This window comes from Heteronotia binoei, chromosome 10, assembly GCF_032191835.1.
Source record: "Heteronotia binoei isolate CCM8104 ecotype False Entrance Well chromosome 10, APGP_CSIRO_Hbin_v1, whole genome shotgun sequence".
In the NCBI taxonomy this organism is placed as follows: Eukaryota; Metazoa; Chordata; class Lepidosauria; order Squamata; family Gekkonidae; genus Heteronotia; species Heteronotia binoei.
Genome location: NC_083232.1, coordinates 3,751,064 through 3,766,797, shown reverse-complemented (window position 1 = coordinate 3,766,797; position 15,734 = coordinate 3,751,064). Strand labels below are relative to the sequence as shown.

General features: G+C 50.7%; 1 protein-coding gene across 1 annotated transcript in view; it reads right to left on the bottom strand.

The window, feature by feature from the left end:
* Nucleotides 1-15,734, bottom strand: part of SETD2 (SET domain containing 2, histone lysine methyltransferase) — a 138,948-nt gene that overhangs the window by 20,057 nt on the left and 103,157 nt on the right. Inside the window, 1 exon segment of the mRNA XM_060248264.1 lies at nt 8,339-8,473. Coding sequence (XP_060104247.1) covers nt 8,339-8,473 — 135 coding nt within the window.

Genomic DNA, 15,734 nt, shown 5'->3' with positions numbered 1-15,734 from the left:
GAGAAGCCATGTTGGCTCAGGCCAGTGGCCCATCCAGTCCAACACTCTGCGTCACATAAGAGAAGCTCTGTTGGATCAGGTCAATGGCCCCTCCAGTCCAACACTCTGTCACATAAGAACATAAGAGAAGCCCTGCTGGATCAGGCCAGTGGCCCATCCAGTCCAACACTCTGTGTCACATAAGAACATAAGAGAAGCCATGCTGGATCAGGCCAATGGCCCATCCAGTCCAACACTCTGTGTCACATAAGAACATAAGAGAAGCCATGTTGGCTCAGGCCAGTGGCCCATCCAGTCCAACACTCTGTGTCACATAAGAACAAAAGAGAAGCCCTGTTGGATCAGGCCAGTGGCCCCTCCAGTCCAACACTCTGTGTCACATAAGAACATAAGAGAAGCCATGTTGGCTCAGGCCAGTGGCCCATCCAGTCCAACACTCTGTGTCACATAAGAACAAAAGAGAAGCCCTGTTGGATCAGGCCAGTGGCCCCTCCAGTCCAACACTCTGTGTCACATAAGAACATAAGAGAAGCCCTGTTGGATCAGGCCAATGGCCCATCCAGTCCAACACTCTGTGTCACATAAGAACATAAGAGAAGCCATGCTGGATCAGGCCAATGGCCCATCCAGTCCAACACTCTGTGTCACATAAGAACATAAGAGAAGCCATGTTGGCTCAGGCCATTGGCCCATCCAGTCCAACACTCTGTGTCACATAAGAACAAAAGAGAAGCCCTGTTGGATCAGGCCAGTGGCCCCTCCAGTCCAACACTCTGTGTCACATAAGAACATAAGAGAAGCCCTGTTGGATCAGGCCAGTGGCCCATCCAGTCCAACACTCTGTGTCACATAAGAACATAAGAGAAGCCCTGTTGGATCAGGTCTGTGGCCCATCCAGTCCAACACTCTGTGTCACATAAGAACATAAGAGAAGCGCTGTTGGATCAGGCCAGTGGCCCATCCAGTCCAACACTCTGTGTCACATAAGAACATAAGAGAAGCCCTGTTGGATCAGGTCTGTGGCCCCTCCAGCCCAACACTCTGTGTCACATAAGAACATAAGAGAAGCCCTGTTGGATCAGGCCAATGGCCCCTCCAGTCCAACACTCTGTGCCAGATAAGAACATAAGAGAAGCCATGTTGGATCAGGCCAGTGGCCCATCCAGTCCAACACTCTGCGTCACATAAGAGAAGCTCTGTTGGATCAGGTCAATGGCGCCTCCAGTCCAACACTCTGTCACATAAGAACATAAGAAAAGCCCTGCTGGATCAGGCCAGTGGCCCCTCCAGTCCAACACTCTGTGTCACATAAGAACATAAGAGAAGCCCTGCTGGATCAGGAGAGTGGCCCCTCCAGTCCAACACTCTGTGTCACGTAAGAACATAAGAGAAGCCCTGTTGGATCAGGCCAGTGGCCCCTCCAGTCCAACACTCTGTGTCACATAAGAACATAAGAGAAGCCCTGTTGGATCAGGCCAGTGGCCCCTCCAGTCCAACACTCTGTGCCAGATAAGAACATAAGAGAAGCCATGTTGGATCAGGCCAGTGGCCCATCCAGTCCAACACTCTGCGTCACATAAGAGAAGCTCTGTTGGATCAGGTCAATGGCCCCTCCAGTCCAACACTCTGTCACATAAGAACATAAGAGAAGCCCTGCTGGATCAGGCCAGTGGCCCCTCCAGTCCAACACTCTGTGTCACATAAGAACATAAGAGAAGCCCTGCTGGATCAGGAGAGTGGCCCCTCCAGTCCAACACTCTGTGTCACGTAAGAACATAAGAGAAGCCCTGTTGGATCAGGCCAGTGGCCCCTCCAGTCCAACACTCTGTGTCACATAAGAACATAAGAGAAGCCCTGTTGGATCAGGCCAGTGGCCCATCCAGTCCAACACTCTGTGTCACATAAGAACATAAGAGAAGCGCTGTGGGATCAGGCCAATGGCCCATCCAGTCCAACACTCTGTGTCACATAAGAACATAAGAGAAGCCATGTTGGCTCAGGCCAGTGGCCCATCCAGTCCAACACTCTTTGTCACATAAGAACAAAAGAGAAGCCCTGTTGGATCAGGCCAGTGGCCCCTCCAGTCCAACACTCTGTGTCACATAAGAACATAAGAGAAGCCCTGTTGGATCAGGCCAATGGCCCATCCAGTCCAACACTCTGTGTCACATAAGAACATAAGAGAAGCCATGTTGGATCAGGCCAGTGGCCCCTCCAGTCCAACACTCTGTGTCACATAAGAACATAAGAGAAGCCATGTTGGATCAGGCCAGTGGCCCATCCAGTCCAACACTCTGTGTCACATAAGAACATAAGAGAAGCGCTGTTGGATCAGGCCAATGGCCCATCCAGTCCAACACTCTGTGTCACATAAGAACATAAGAGAAGCCCTGTTGGATCAGGTCTGTGGCCCATCCAGTCCAACACTCTGTGTCACATAAGAACATAAGAGAAGCCCTGTTGGATCAGGCCAGTGGCCCATCCAGTCCAACACTCTGTGTCACATAAGAACATAAGAGAAGCCCTGTTGGCTCAGGCCAGTGGCCCATCCAGTCCAACACTCTGTGTCACATAAGAACAAAAGAGAAGCCCTGTTGGATCAGGCCAGTGGCCCCTCCAGTCCAACACTCTGTGTCACATAAGAACATAAGAGAAGCCCTGTTGGATCAGGCCAATGGCCCATCCAGTCCAACACTCTGTGTCACATAAGAACATAAGAGAAGCCATGTTGGATCAGGCCAGTGGCCCCTCCAGTCCAACACTCTGTGTCACATAAGAACATAAGAGAAGCGCTGTTGGATCAGGCCAGTGGCCCATCCAGTCCAACACTCTGTGTCACATAAGAACATAAGAGAAGCCCTGTTGGATCAGGTCTGTGGCCCCTCCAGCCCAACACTCTGTGTCACATAAGAACATAAGAGAAGCCCTGTTGGATCAGGCCAACGGCCCCTCCAGTCCAACACTCTGTGCCAGATAAGAACATAAGAGAAGCCATGTTGGATCAGGCCAGTGGCCCATCCAGTCCAACACTCTGCGTCACATAAGAGAAGCTCTGTTGGATCAGGTCAATGGCCCCTCCAGTCCAACACTCTGTCACATAAGAACATAAGAGAAGCCCTGCTGGATCAGGCCAGTGGCCCATCCAGTCCAACACTCTGTGTCACATAAGAACATAAGAGAAGCCATGCTGGATCAGGCCAATGGCCCATCCAGTCCAACACTCTGTGTCACATAAGAACATAAGAGAAGCCATGTTGGCTCAGGCCAGTGGCCCATCCAGTCCAACACTCTGTGTCACATAAGAACAAAAGAGAAGCCCTGTTGGATCAGGCCAGTGGCCCCTCCAGTCCAACACTCTGTGTCACATAAGAACATAAGAGAAGCCATGTTGGCTCAGGCCAGTGGCCCATCCAGTCCAACACTCTGTGTCACATAAGAACAAAAGAGAAGCCCTGTTGGATCAGGCCAGTGGCCCCTCCAGTCCAACACTCTGTGTCACATAAGAACATAAGAGAAGCCCTGTTGGATCAGGCCAATGGCCCATCCAGTCCAACACTCTGTGTCACATAAGAACATAAGAGAAGCCATGCTGGATCAGGCCAATGGCCCATCCAGTCCAACACTCTGTGTCACATAAGAACATAAGAGAAGCCATGTTGGCTCAGGCCATTGGCCCATCCAGTCCAACACTCTGTGTCACATAAGAACAAAAGAGAAGCCCTGTTGGATCAGGCCAGTGGCCCCTCCAGTCCAACACTCTGTGTCACATAAGAACATAAGAGAAGCCCTGTTGGATCAGGCCAATGGCCCATCCAGTCCAACACTCTGTGTCACATAAGAACATAAGAGAAGCCATGTTGGATCAGGCCAGTGGCCTCTCCAGTCCAACACTCTGTGTCACATAAGAACATAAGAGAAGCCATGTTGGATCAGGCCAGTGGCCCATCCAGTCCAACACTCTGTGTCACATAAGAACATAAGAGAAGCGCTGTTGGATCAGGCCAATGGCCCATCCAGTCCAACACTCTGTGTCACATAAGAACATAAGAGAAGCCCTGCTGGATCAGGCCAGTGGCCCCTCCAGTCCAACACTCTGTGTCACACAAGAACATAAGAGAAGCCCTGCTGGATCAGGAGAGTGGCCCCTCCAGTCCAACACTCTGTGTCACGTAAGAACATAAGAGAAGCCCTGTTGGCTCAGGCCAGTGGCCCATCCAGTCCAACACTCTGTGTCACATAAGAACATAAGAGAAGCCCTGCTGGATCAGGCCAGTGGCCCCTCCAGTCCAACACTCTGTGTCACATAAGAACATAAGAGAAGCCCTGCTGGATCAGGAGAGTGGCCCCTCCAGTCCAACACTCTGTGTCACGTAAGAACATAAGAGAAGCCCTGTTGGATCAGGCCAGTGGCCCCTCCAGTCCAACACTCTGTGTCACATAAGAACATAAGAGAAGCCCTGTTGGATCAGGCCAGTGGCCCCTCCAGTCCAACACTCTGCGCCAGATAAGAACATAAGAGAAGCCATGTTGGATCAGGCCAGTGGCCCATCCAGTCCAACACTCTGCGTCACATAAGAGAAGCTCTGTTGGATCAGGTCAATGGCCCCTCCAGTCCAACACTCTGTCACATAAGAACATAAGAGAAGCCCTGCTGGATCAGGCCAGTGGCCCCTCCAGTCCAACACTCTGTGTCACACAAGAACATAAGAGAAGCCCTGCTGGATCAGGAGAGTGGCCCCTCCAGTCCAACACTCTGTGTCACGTAAGAACATAAGAGAAGCCCTGTTGGCTCAGGCCAGTGGCCCATCCAGTCCAACACTCTGTGTCACATAAGAACAAAAGAGAAGCCCTGTTGGATCAGGCCAGTGGCCCCTCCAGTCCAACACTCTGTGTCACATAAGAACATAAGAGAAGCCCTGTTGGATCAGGCCAATGGCCCATCCAGTCCAACACTCTGTGTCACATAAGAACATAAGAGAAGCCCTGTTGGATCAGGCCAGTGGCCCCTCCAGTCCAACACTCTGTGTCACATAAGAACATAAGAGAAGCCATGTTGGATCAGGCCAGTGGCCCATCCAGTCCAACACTCTGTGTCACATAAGAACATAAGAGAAGCGCTGTTGGATCAGGCCAATGGCCCATCCAGTCCAACACTCTGTGTCACATAAGAACATAAGAGAAGCCATGTTGGATCAGGCCAATGGCCCATCCAGTCCAACACTCTGTGTCACATAAGAACATGAGAAGCCCTGTTGGATCAGGCCAGTGGCCCATCCAGTCCAACACTCTGTGTCGCATAAGAATATAAGAGAAGCCATGTTGGATCAGGACAGTGGCCCATCCAGTCCAACACTCAGTGTCACATAAGTACATAAGAGAAGCCATGTTGGATCAGGCCAATGGCCCATCCAGTCCAACACTCTGAGTCACATAAGAACATAAGAGAAGCCATGTTAGATCAGGCCAATAGCTCATCCAGTCCAACACAGTGTCACATAAGAACATAAGAGAAGCCATGTTGGATCAGGCCAGTGGCCCATCCAGTCCAACACTTTGTGTCACATAAGAGAAGCCCTGTTGGATCAGGCCAATGGCCCATCCAGTCCAACACTCTGTGTCGCATAAGAACATAAGAGAAGCCCTGTTGGATCAAGCCAATGGCCCATCCAGTCCAACACTCTGTGTCACATAAGAACATAAGAGAGGCCATGTTGGATCAGGGCAATGGCCCCTCCAGTCCAACACTCTGTGTCACATAAGAACATAAGAGAGGCCATGTTGGATCAGGCCAATGGCCCATCCAGTCCAACACTCTGTGTCACATAAGAACATAAGAGAGGCCATGTTGGATCAGGCCAATGGCCCATCCAGTCCAACACTCTGTGTCGCATAAGAACATAAGAGAAGCCCTGTTGGATCAAGCCAATGGCCCATCCAGTCCAACACTCTGTGTCACATAAGAACATAAGAGAGGCCATGTTGGATCAGGGCAATGGCCCCTCCAGTCCAACACTCTGGGTCACACAGTGGCCACAAAAAAAAAAAGCACCCGAACCCAAGTGCCATCAGGAGGTTCACAAGTGGGGCTAGAAGCCCTTCCACTGTTGCCCCCCCCCCAGCACCAATAAGACAGAGCATCCCTGCCCCAGACAGAGAGTTCCAACAACGCTGTGGCTAATAGCTACTAATGGATCTCTGCTCCATATTTTTATCCAATCCCTTCTTGAAGCTGGCTATGCTTGTAGCCGCCACCACCTCCTGTGGCAGTGAATTCCACATGTTAATCACCCTTTGAGTGAAGAAGTACCTCCTTTTATCTGTTCTAACCCAACAGGGTAGCCGAAAAAATGACCTCACGGTATAAAGCAGGTAAGGGCAAAACTGTGTGCAGTACGCAATAAATAACTATATGCCCAAATTTATACAATGTCTCGCTCATTCATAGGCATCCTTTCACCTTTACAAAACAGTTTTCACCCAGTGTATTACAAAGTAACCAACGAGTACCAATTTTCCACAGGACTGAAAATAAGACAGATGAAGCTGAATGAATTGGGAACATCAATCCGTTTAAAAGGCAATCCCTAATTTTTTCCCCCAAAATCCCAACTTTGTTACTTCTCATCCAGCAGTCGGTCCAGAAATTATTTCTTCTCTCAACACGTTCGCGAGCTGATAATTGCCGTGTTTCACAGATCGTACCGCTTTTTCCAGAGGCGACAATCTTGCAGCTTTCTGTGCGTTCTGTAGACTCCTACAAAATGCCTTTAGCATAGCCTTGTGCAAGCATTAGAAATTCTGTGAAAGCTGTTTTGTAAAGGCGCGAGGTGTGTATACATAAATGGGATGTATAAATTTGGGTATATAGTTCTTTATTGCATAGTATGCACAGTTGTTTTGCCCTTTACCTATAATTCTGAAGGGGAGCAGAAAGCGCCACCCCACGACGGCTGCTGTAGGAACTGAAGCCAAATGCAATACTTCCCTTCACACTCAGCAGGCACGGGGAACCCTTTCATTCAAAGGAGAAGAGCCAAGAAAAAGCCCCGCCTTACGGTGGGGAGCTCTGCCCACTTTCGGGAAAACTGGTGGGCCCGCATGGTGCCCACAAGCCCCACACTGGGAAAGAAGACGACTACAGATTTATACCTCGCCCTTCTCTCTGAATCAGTCTCAGAGTGGTTTACACCTTCTTCCCCCACAACTGACACCCTGTGAAGTAGCTGGGCTGAGAGAGCTCTCCCAGAAGGGGCACTTTCAAGGACAACCTCCATGAGAGCTATGGCTGACCCAAGGCCATTCCAGCAGGTACAAGTGGAAGAGTGGGGAATCAGACCCAGTTCTCCCAGATAAGAGTCCATGCACTTAACCACTACACCCAACTGGCTCTCTGTTAGAGCTCTGGCTGACCCAAGGCCATTCCAGCAGGTGCAAGGGGAGGAGGGGGGAATCAAACCCGGTTCTCCCAGATAAGAGTCAGCGCACTTAACCACTACACCAAACTGGCTCTCTATTAGAGCTATGGCTTCCCCAAGGCCATTCCAGCAGGTGCAAGGGGAGGAGGGGGGAATCAAACCTGGTTCTCCCAGATAAGAGTCCGTGCACTTAACCACTACACCAAACTGGCTCTCTATTAGAGCTATGGCTGACCCAAGGCCATTCCAGCAGCTGCAAGTGGAGGAGTGGGGAATCAAACCCGGTTCTCCCAGATAAGAGGTCGCACACTTAACCACTACACCAAACTGGAACCCTGGTCTACAGCAACCACCTATAAGACAGCTAAAACGGCAGCTGAGGGGAAGTGAAAAAGGTGCCAAGTTTTCTTCTACCGAGTGAGCAATCTACTCATGCAGGCCATTGTGTCCCTTCCAATTAGGCCAAGATTGTCTCCATACTGTTCCAGGTCATTCACAAACTGGATAGTGATACTAGAAATCCATGCCACATCACTCAAGGATACCTCTGCTCACACTTATACACTGCCCATTTCTGTCCTGACACAGAAGAAGAATGCAGATTTATACCCCACCCTTCTCTGTAATCAGAGACTCAGAGTGGCTTACGATCTCCTATATCTTCCTCCCCCACAACAGACACCCTGTGAGGTGGGTGGGGCTGAGAGAGCTCTGACAGAAGCTGCCCTTGCAAGGACAACTCCTATGAGAGCTATGGCCAACCCAAGGCCGTTCCAGCAGCTATAAGTGGAGGAGTGGGGAATCAAACCCAGTTCTCCTAGATAAGAGTCCGCGCACTTACACTATACCCAACTAGGTGCAAGAGCAGCAGGACTGATAGCGGGAAGACTATCAGTGGTCACACTAAGGTGGATCGATCTTACCTGCTGTATAGGTGGAGGCTGCCCTGTTGCCACGATCGTTGTCACTGCTGTTGTGGGCTGCACCATGACACCCTGGGGGTGGGCGGTGTAAATCTGCTGCCCCTGAATATACTGAAGGCCCGGCTGGGCGTAACTCTGAAAGAAAAGGAAGGGGGGTTGGACGCTCACTTGAGAAGGTTCAGCTGACCAACAACAACTACGGAAGGCAGTCTCCGTGCTCCCCAGACTAGGAGTCTTGTCAATGAATGAGGAGCAAGTGCCACAAACATTCAATCTTAAGGACACCCTGGGCTAAGCAGTTCCTCCCATCCACTGCAAGAGACGAAGAGCCAAAACATTTAATCCACTCCTAGAAGAGGTCCTGTGATGTAGCGGAGGTCTCCAGCAGCGTGTGAGCAAAGAGGGGATTGGATAAAAATATGGAGCAGATGTCAAGTCTGCTATGCTCTATGTTAAATGCATCTTTAGTTCAGGAAAAGGATCCTGGGTAAAACCACACTGTATCCCAAATGCTGCTAGCTTGATCGCTCCTTCCCTCCCCTCCTCCCCTTTGTTATGTAGTACTGCTTTGAAATGGGAATATGGGAACAAGATAGTGGTGCCTTCTCAGGGGAACTGGTGCCAAGAAGACTGCCAAGGCCGGCCAGGCCTGAGAACGAGAAAGTAACATCTATGTGTGAATGTGCCCTGCATAGAGTACCCCTCCCTCAAGAATACCTTTGATGTATACCTTAAATGCTTGCATTGGTACTGTACATGCCAGCCTTTCAACCTATCTTTATAGTCTAGCAACATGTTACAATAAACTAGAAACTTTTATAAGAACACAAGAGAAGCCCTGTTGGATCAGGCCAATGGCCCATCCAGTCCAACACTCTGTGTCACATAAGAACATAAGAGAAGCCCTGTTGGATCAGGCCAGTGGCCCATCCAGTCCAACACTCTGTGCCACATAAGAGAAGCCCTGTTGGATCAGGCCACTGGCCCATCCAGTCCAACAGTCTGTGTCACATAAGAACATAAGAGAAACCATGTTGGACCAGGCCAATGGCCCATCCAGTCCAACACTCTGTGTCACATAAGAGAAGCCATGTTGGATCAGGCCAATGGCCCATCGAGTCCAACACTCTGTGTCACATAACATAAGAGAAGCCATGTTGGATCAGGCCAGTGGCCCCTCCAGTCCAACTCTCTGTGTCACATAAGAAAAACAGGTTACTCACCTGTAATTGATGATCTTCGAGTGGTCATCTGTGCAGTCACACACATGGGTTTTCCTATCAGGACGAACCCTACCTCGGAGATTTTAAAAAGCTAGCCTAGGCGTTATTTTTGGCGCGCACTCCCTCTCGCTCTGGGGAGCAGGCATCCACTGCGCATGCCTGTAGCGCGAGGGAGGCGCCCAACCCACTCAGTTTCTTTCCCCGCCGCTGACATAATAGGAGCGCGGATATATAAGACAAGTAGCCAGCAGCGGGGACGGCTGGGCGGGCGTGTGTGACTGCACAGATGACCACTCGAAGATCATCAATTACAGGTGAGTAACCTGTTTATCTTCTTCGTGGTCTCTGTGCAGTCCCACACATGGGTGACTGATAAGCTGACCTGCAAGGCGGTGGGTGCTGGCACTAGAGTTGGAGGAAGAAATAGTGCAAAGGTTAGTGCAACATAGTCAGCACATTATAGGCTATAAGGTAAGTAACTACTCACCAAGCCCGGACCAGCTTCTTAGTCAAAGATGGAGCGAAGAACTGCCTGTCCGAAGGATGCATCCCGCCTAGCACGAACGTCCAAAGCGTAGTGCATGGCGAAGGTCGAGGAGGAAGACCAAGCGGCAGCAGCGCAAATGTCCTCCATGGATACACCCCTGGCAAGGGCAGATGACGTTGACAGAGCTCTTGTAGAATGAGCTCTTATGGCAGATGGGACTGGTTGCTTCGCGAGTTTGTAGCACAGCTCTATAGCAGCAACCAACCATTTTGATAGTCTCTGTGTAGATATCTTTTTTCCCTTATGACGGCGGCCGTAGGCCACAAAAAGTCTGGAGTCTGTGCGGAACGATGCAGTTCTATCTATATAAAAGGCGAGTGCTCTTCTCACGTCTAGACAGTGTAGAGCTTCTTGGCCCTTATCCGTAGGCCGTTGGAAAAAAGCAGGTAAGGTAGTGGTTCTATGCAGATGGAATGCGGAGACCACCTTCGGTAAGAAAGCGGGATCTGGCCGTAACACCACCTTATCATGGTGAAACATGGTGTAAGGCGAGTCCGCTCTGAACGCGCAGAGATCACTTGCTCTTTTAGCAGAGGTGAGTGCAACTAAAAGTGCCGTTTTCCATGAGAGGAGGTGAAGTGGTATCGTAGCCATAGGTTCGAAAGGCGGTTTTACTAGTTGGCTAAGCACTAGTGACAAACTCCAGCTAGGATACATTTGCCGCAGTGGTGGGTGCAAATGTAAGATTCCCTTTAAGAAGGATTTCGCAGCAGGGTGTGAGAAAACAGTTCGACCCTGTACATGCGGGTGAAAAGCTGAGATTGCTGCCAGGTGCACCTTCAGAGAGGAGTACGTAAGGCCCTTTTCTGACAAATGCAGTGTATACGCTAAGATTTGAGGCATGGAAGCCGAGGAGGGGCTGAAATTATGCTTGGTAGCGTAGATGGAAAACCTTTTCCATTTCATGGAATATGACTTCCTTGTTGACGGTTTCCTTGCATTAAGGAGAACGTGTCTTACTCCTTCAGGAAAGTCTGAGAGCATATCCTCCAGGCCGTTAGGCGAAGCCTGTTCGGGTCGTGGTGCAGAACCCTGCCGTTCTGCTGGGACAGGAGGTTGTGTGCCAGAGGGAAGTGATGGTAAGTGTTTTCTGACAGGAGGAGAAGGGTTGTGAACCATGGCTGGCGTGGCCACCATGGCGTCACTAGAATGCAATCTGTGTTGTCCAGTTGAATTTTCTGTATGCACCGTGTTATTAGCGGAAAGGGAGGGAAGAGGAAGTGTAGTGGACCGGTCCACGTTTGTATGAAGGCATCCCCTGCAGACTGTTGTGAGGGCGGACCTCTCATAAAAAAGATCGCACACTGTGCATTGTCTGGTGCAGCAAACGCATCTATTGACGGAGTTCCGAATTTCCGGAATACTGGCAGAAGGTATGACCGGTGGAGTGACCACTCGTGGTCGTTGATGGAATATCTGCTCAGTCTGTCCGCTTGAATATTCTGTACGCCAGGAAGATGTACCGCAGTGAGGTGGATCTGATGGGCAATACTCCAATGCCACAGGTGCATTGCTCTTTTGCAAAGGCGGGTGGATGCTGTCCCTCCTTGCCTGTTTATATAAAAAACCGTCGCCACATTGTCTGAGGCGATTTGTACGTGTAGGCCTTGAAGAGATGGAAGAAACGATTTTAACGCTCTGTGAACAGCTAGAAGCTCTAAGCAATTGATGTGGAGCGACTGTTCGTACGGTGTCCATTGCCCCTGGACCGTGAGTACGTCGAGATGAGCTCCCCAGCCCCATCTCGAGGCGTCTGTTGTAACCACTGCTGAGGGGCTTGGCCGTAAAAAGGGCATTCCCGCAAGCAGGTGAGCTCGAACTGTCCACCATTCGAGCGAAGGGAGGATGTGGTTTGGAACAGTGAGGACCGTTCCTTGAGATTGGTGTTGGGGTCGAAACGCGCGGACGAACCAGATTTGTAGGGTTCGCATGCGTAGTCTTGCGTGTGTCAGAACTGCCGTCGTGGCTGCCATAAGTCCTAACATGCGCTGAATGTTGAAGGCCGGTTGTTTGGGTTGTCGCATTATTTGTGTGGCCAGCGTCTGAATGGAGGATATCCTGTCCACAGGAAGATACGCCTTGTGGTCCGTGGTGCACAAACGAGCCCCAATAAACTGAATGTCTTGAGTTGGGGTAAGGTGTGACTTTTGATGATTGACCTGGAGGCCCAGGTTTGCTAGGAGCGCAAGTGTGATGGAAATGTCCTTCATCAACTGCGTCCTTGAGGCTCCCACAAGGAGCCAATCGTCTATGTATGGGTAGGTTGCAACGCCGCGTTGTCTGAGGTATGCTGCAATAACCGCCATACATTTCGTGAATGTCCGTGGTGCCGTGGAAAGTCCGAAGGGCAGAGCTCGGAACTGGTAGTGGTTGTTGCCAACGGCGAAGCGCAGAAACTTTCTGTGGCATTGGTGTATTGTCAGGTGGAAGTATGCGTCCTGTAAATCTACCAGTGCCATCCAGGAGTTTCTGGGGATTAAGGGCAGAATCGATTGTAAAGTGATCATTCTGAATTTTCTGTGGCGGATGAATTTGTTTAGGGCTCTTAGATCCAGAATCGGGCGCTGTCCCCCATCCCTTTTCGGGACTAGAAAGTACCTGGAATAAAAACCTGTCCGATGATACTGGACTGGGACAGGCTCTATAGCCGCTTTGGCTATTAAGGTGTCTATTTCTTCCTGAAGGGAAGGTGATGGGGGAGTGGAAACAAAATGATGTCTTTTTGGTGGTGCTTGAAACTCTATGGAGTAGCCCCTCAAAATAATGTTCAGAACCCATTTGTCCGTGGTTATTTGCTGCCAATTGTCGAGAAATGGAAGAAGTCTGGAGACGTGCTGAATTGGTAGAGGTAGAAAGTCAAAGAGACTGCTTTGATGAAGATGCAGCCTTTTTAGGTGGTTGTGGTCTCTGCTGTCTCTGGTTAAAGGATTGCTTTGGAGGAGGAGCCTTACGTTTCCAGTATTCAGATTGTCGAGGGGATCTGGAACGTTTGAAGGGCGTTGGTTTCCATGATCTGGGCTTATAGCTCTGTTGTTGTTGTTGCTGTTGGGCTACCCCCAATCTTTTCGCTCGTTTGCGGCTGTCGTCCACGGTGGAGAGTATATCGTCCGTTGTGGCATTAAAGAGACCTTGTCCATCGAAGGGAAGGTCTTCTATTTTGAATTTTAGATCGGGCTGCAACGAAGAGGATCGAAGCCAAGCGTGTCGTCTTAGGGCAATTGAGGCGGCCATCGCCTTGGAAGTGCACCCCACAGAGTGACGGATGGTGTTTATCTGTTGCTTTGAAATCCTGTTGAGCTCCTGAAGCAGCTTGCAGGCTTGTTTCTGGGAGGGCTCAGGCAGGGCAGAGACGAGCGTATTCAGTTGGGAGGAGATATTGTGGGAATACGCGGCGAAGTATGCTAGGTAATTGTTGATTTTGGCAGTTGCCGTCGAGATTGAATACATTTTCCTTCCAAGAGTATCTAACTTCCTGCCTTCCTTCTCCGGGGGTACCGGGTGGCGGGTCTGTTTAGTTTTAGAAGATGAATGCACTATCAGAGAATTCGGTGCTGGATGGCTAAATAAAAATTTCGAATCCGGTGCTTGGATCCTATAAAGGGATTCAATGCGTTTTGAAGTTGGGGGAATGGAGGCTGGGTTGTCCCAAGCTTCTTTGATGGCTTCTAGGTGTACCGGCAGCATCGGCAGAAAGGAACCAGCAGGTAAATCTGAGTGCACCAAGTCGTGTACCACGTCTGTCACCTTGGGTGCATCCGAAGTAAGAGTTACGTTAAGTGCAGAGGCCATATTGGCAATCAAGTCCAGGTATGTCTTTGCCCCTTCGGACGGTGACAAATCCGCGGGCTTGGCGATATCCGAGGCGGGGGACCCAGGGGACATGGACTGTATCGAGTCCGATGATTGAGCGTCGGATTCAGCATCAGAGTCAGGTTCGGGTTCAGGTGGGTCCGGTCTGGTTGGAGTCGTGCTTTTGGGTTCCACTGGAATCGCACCTCTAGGTTTAGAAGTCGAAGTGGAAGGAGTCGGAGACGGCTGTTTCGGTAGTTGCTTGCTCCGTTGGACAGGAGTCGCTTCCTTGGATGGGTTCCTGTGATAATCGGTTCGGTACCGAGAATGGTGGTATCCGCAACATGCATGGGATTCGATGGAAGGAGACCTTGAAGCATAATGGCGTCGCCTCGGGGACATGGATGGGGACCGAGATCTCGGGTTGTAGCGATGGCGGTCCCTCCCTCTACTAGGGGATCTCTCTGGGAAACGCGTATGATGGTACCGATATCTCTCTATGCTGGGGGACCTGGCTGGGAACCGATGCGCATCGAAGTACCTGTAAGCGTCATGTTTGTAGTGGATGGGATTCGACATATCGCGGAACGATCTAGGATCGATGTGGTGTCGAGTCCACTGTTGCGGGTCTCGAATCGGCTCCAGAGCAGGGTCTAGCATGGATCCTTGCGGGGAAGGGGATCGGGACGGAATAGGAATAACTTCTTCCGTCTGTTGGTGCGGCGACTCCGTAGCCGGGGTGGTCACTTCCTGGGTGTCGGATCCGGGAGTGGAGGGCTCGCATTGCGATTCGGGCTCGTTCTGTTGTTCGGAAGATTTTCTCGAGTCCCTCGGAATCTTCGGGTCCTTCGGGTCTGTCGGTTTCCGCGGAGCCTTCGGATCGGACGGTTTTCTCGAATCCTTCTGGCCCTTCGGGTCGGAATGCTTATGTTTCTTAGTGTGCTTCCCGCCCTTTGGTTTAGTCGCCGCGGCCGTTTGTTCTGACGTTCTCGCGCCGTCGCCGGCTTTCGCGGCATCGCCGGACTTATGCTTGCTGGGAACAATGGCCACTGAAGCTGCCGACCGTGCGCCGTCCCCTTGGGGAGTCAGTAGGGGGGGCGACTTACTTGCTGACGAAGATTGCGACATATCAGGCTGGAGCACAGACTCCATTAAGTGGCTTCTGAGTCTAGCGGCTCTGTTTTTGCGCGCCTGTTTGCAGAATTGAAGGCAATGCGCACAGGCGTCCACTTTATGGGATTCTCCCAAACAGAACAAGCAAAGCGAATGCCCGTCCGATGTAGGGATTTTCGCCCTACAGCGCGAGCACCTTTTGAAGGTTATTTTACTGTCCCTTCCTTCCATACGCCCGGGGGGGGGGGTGGGGGTGGGGGAAGGGAGGTCTGAGGAAAAGCGGGGAAGATATTTATCTAAATTTTTTTTTTTTTTTTTTTTTTTGAAGATAAGAATATGAAGAAATAGCGAAGGATGAAATAAGAGGAAACTTGAAGAAACGGAGGCTAGATATCTGAGGTAAGTGAGGAGCGCAACGAGGTAGGACTATCCCGGGCGGCGGTTGGAAAGAAACTGAGTGGGTTGGGCGCCTCCCTCGCGCTACAGGCATGCGCAGTGGATGCCTGCTCCCCAGAGCGAGAGGGAGTGCGCGCCAAAAATAACGCCTAGGCTAGCTTTTTAAAATCTCCGAGGTAGGGTTCGTCCTGATAGGAAAACCCATGTGTGGGACTGCACAGAGACCACGAAGAAGATCATAAGAAAAGCCATGTTGGATCAGGCCAGTGGCCCATCGAGTCCAACACTCTGTGTCACATAAGAACATAAGAGAAGCCATGTTGGATCA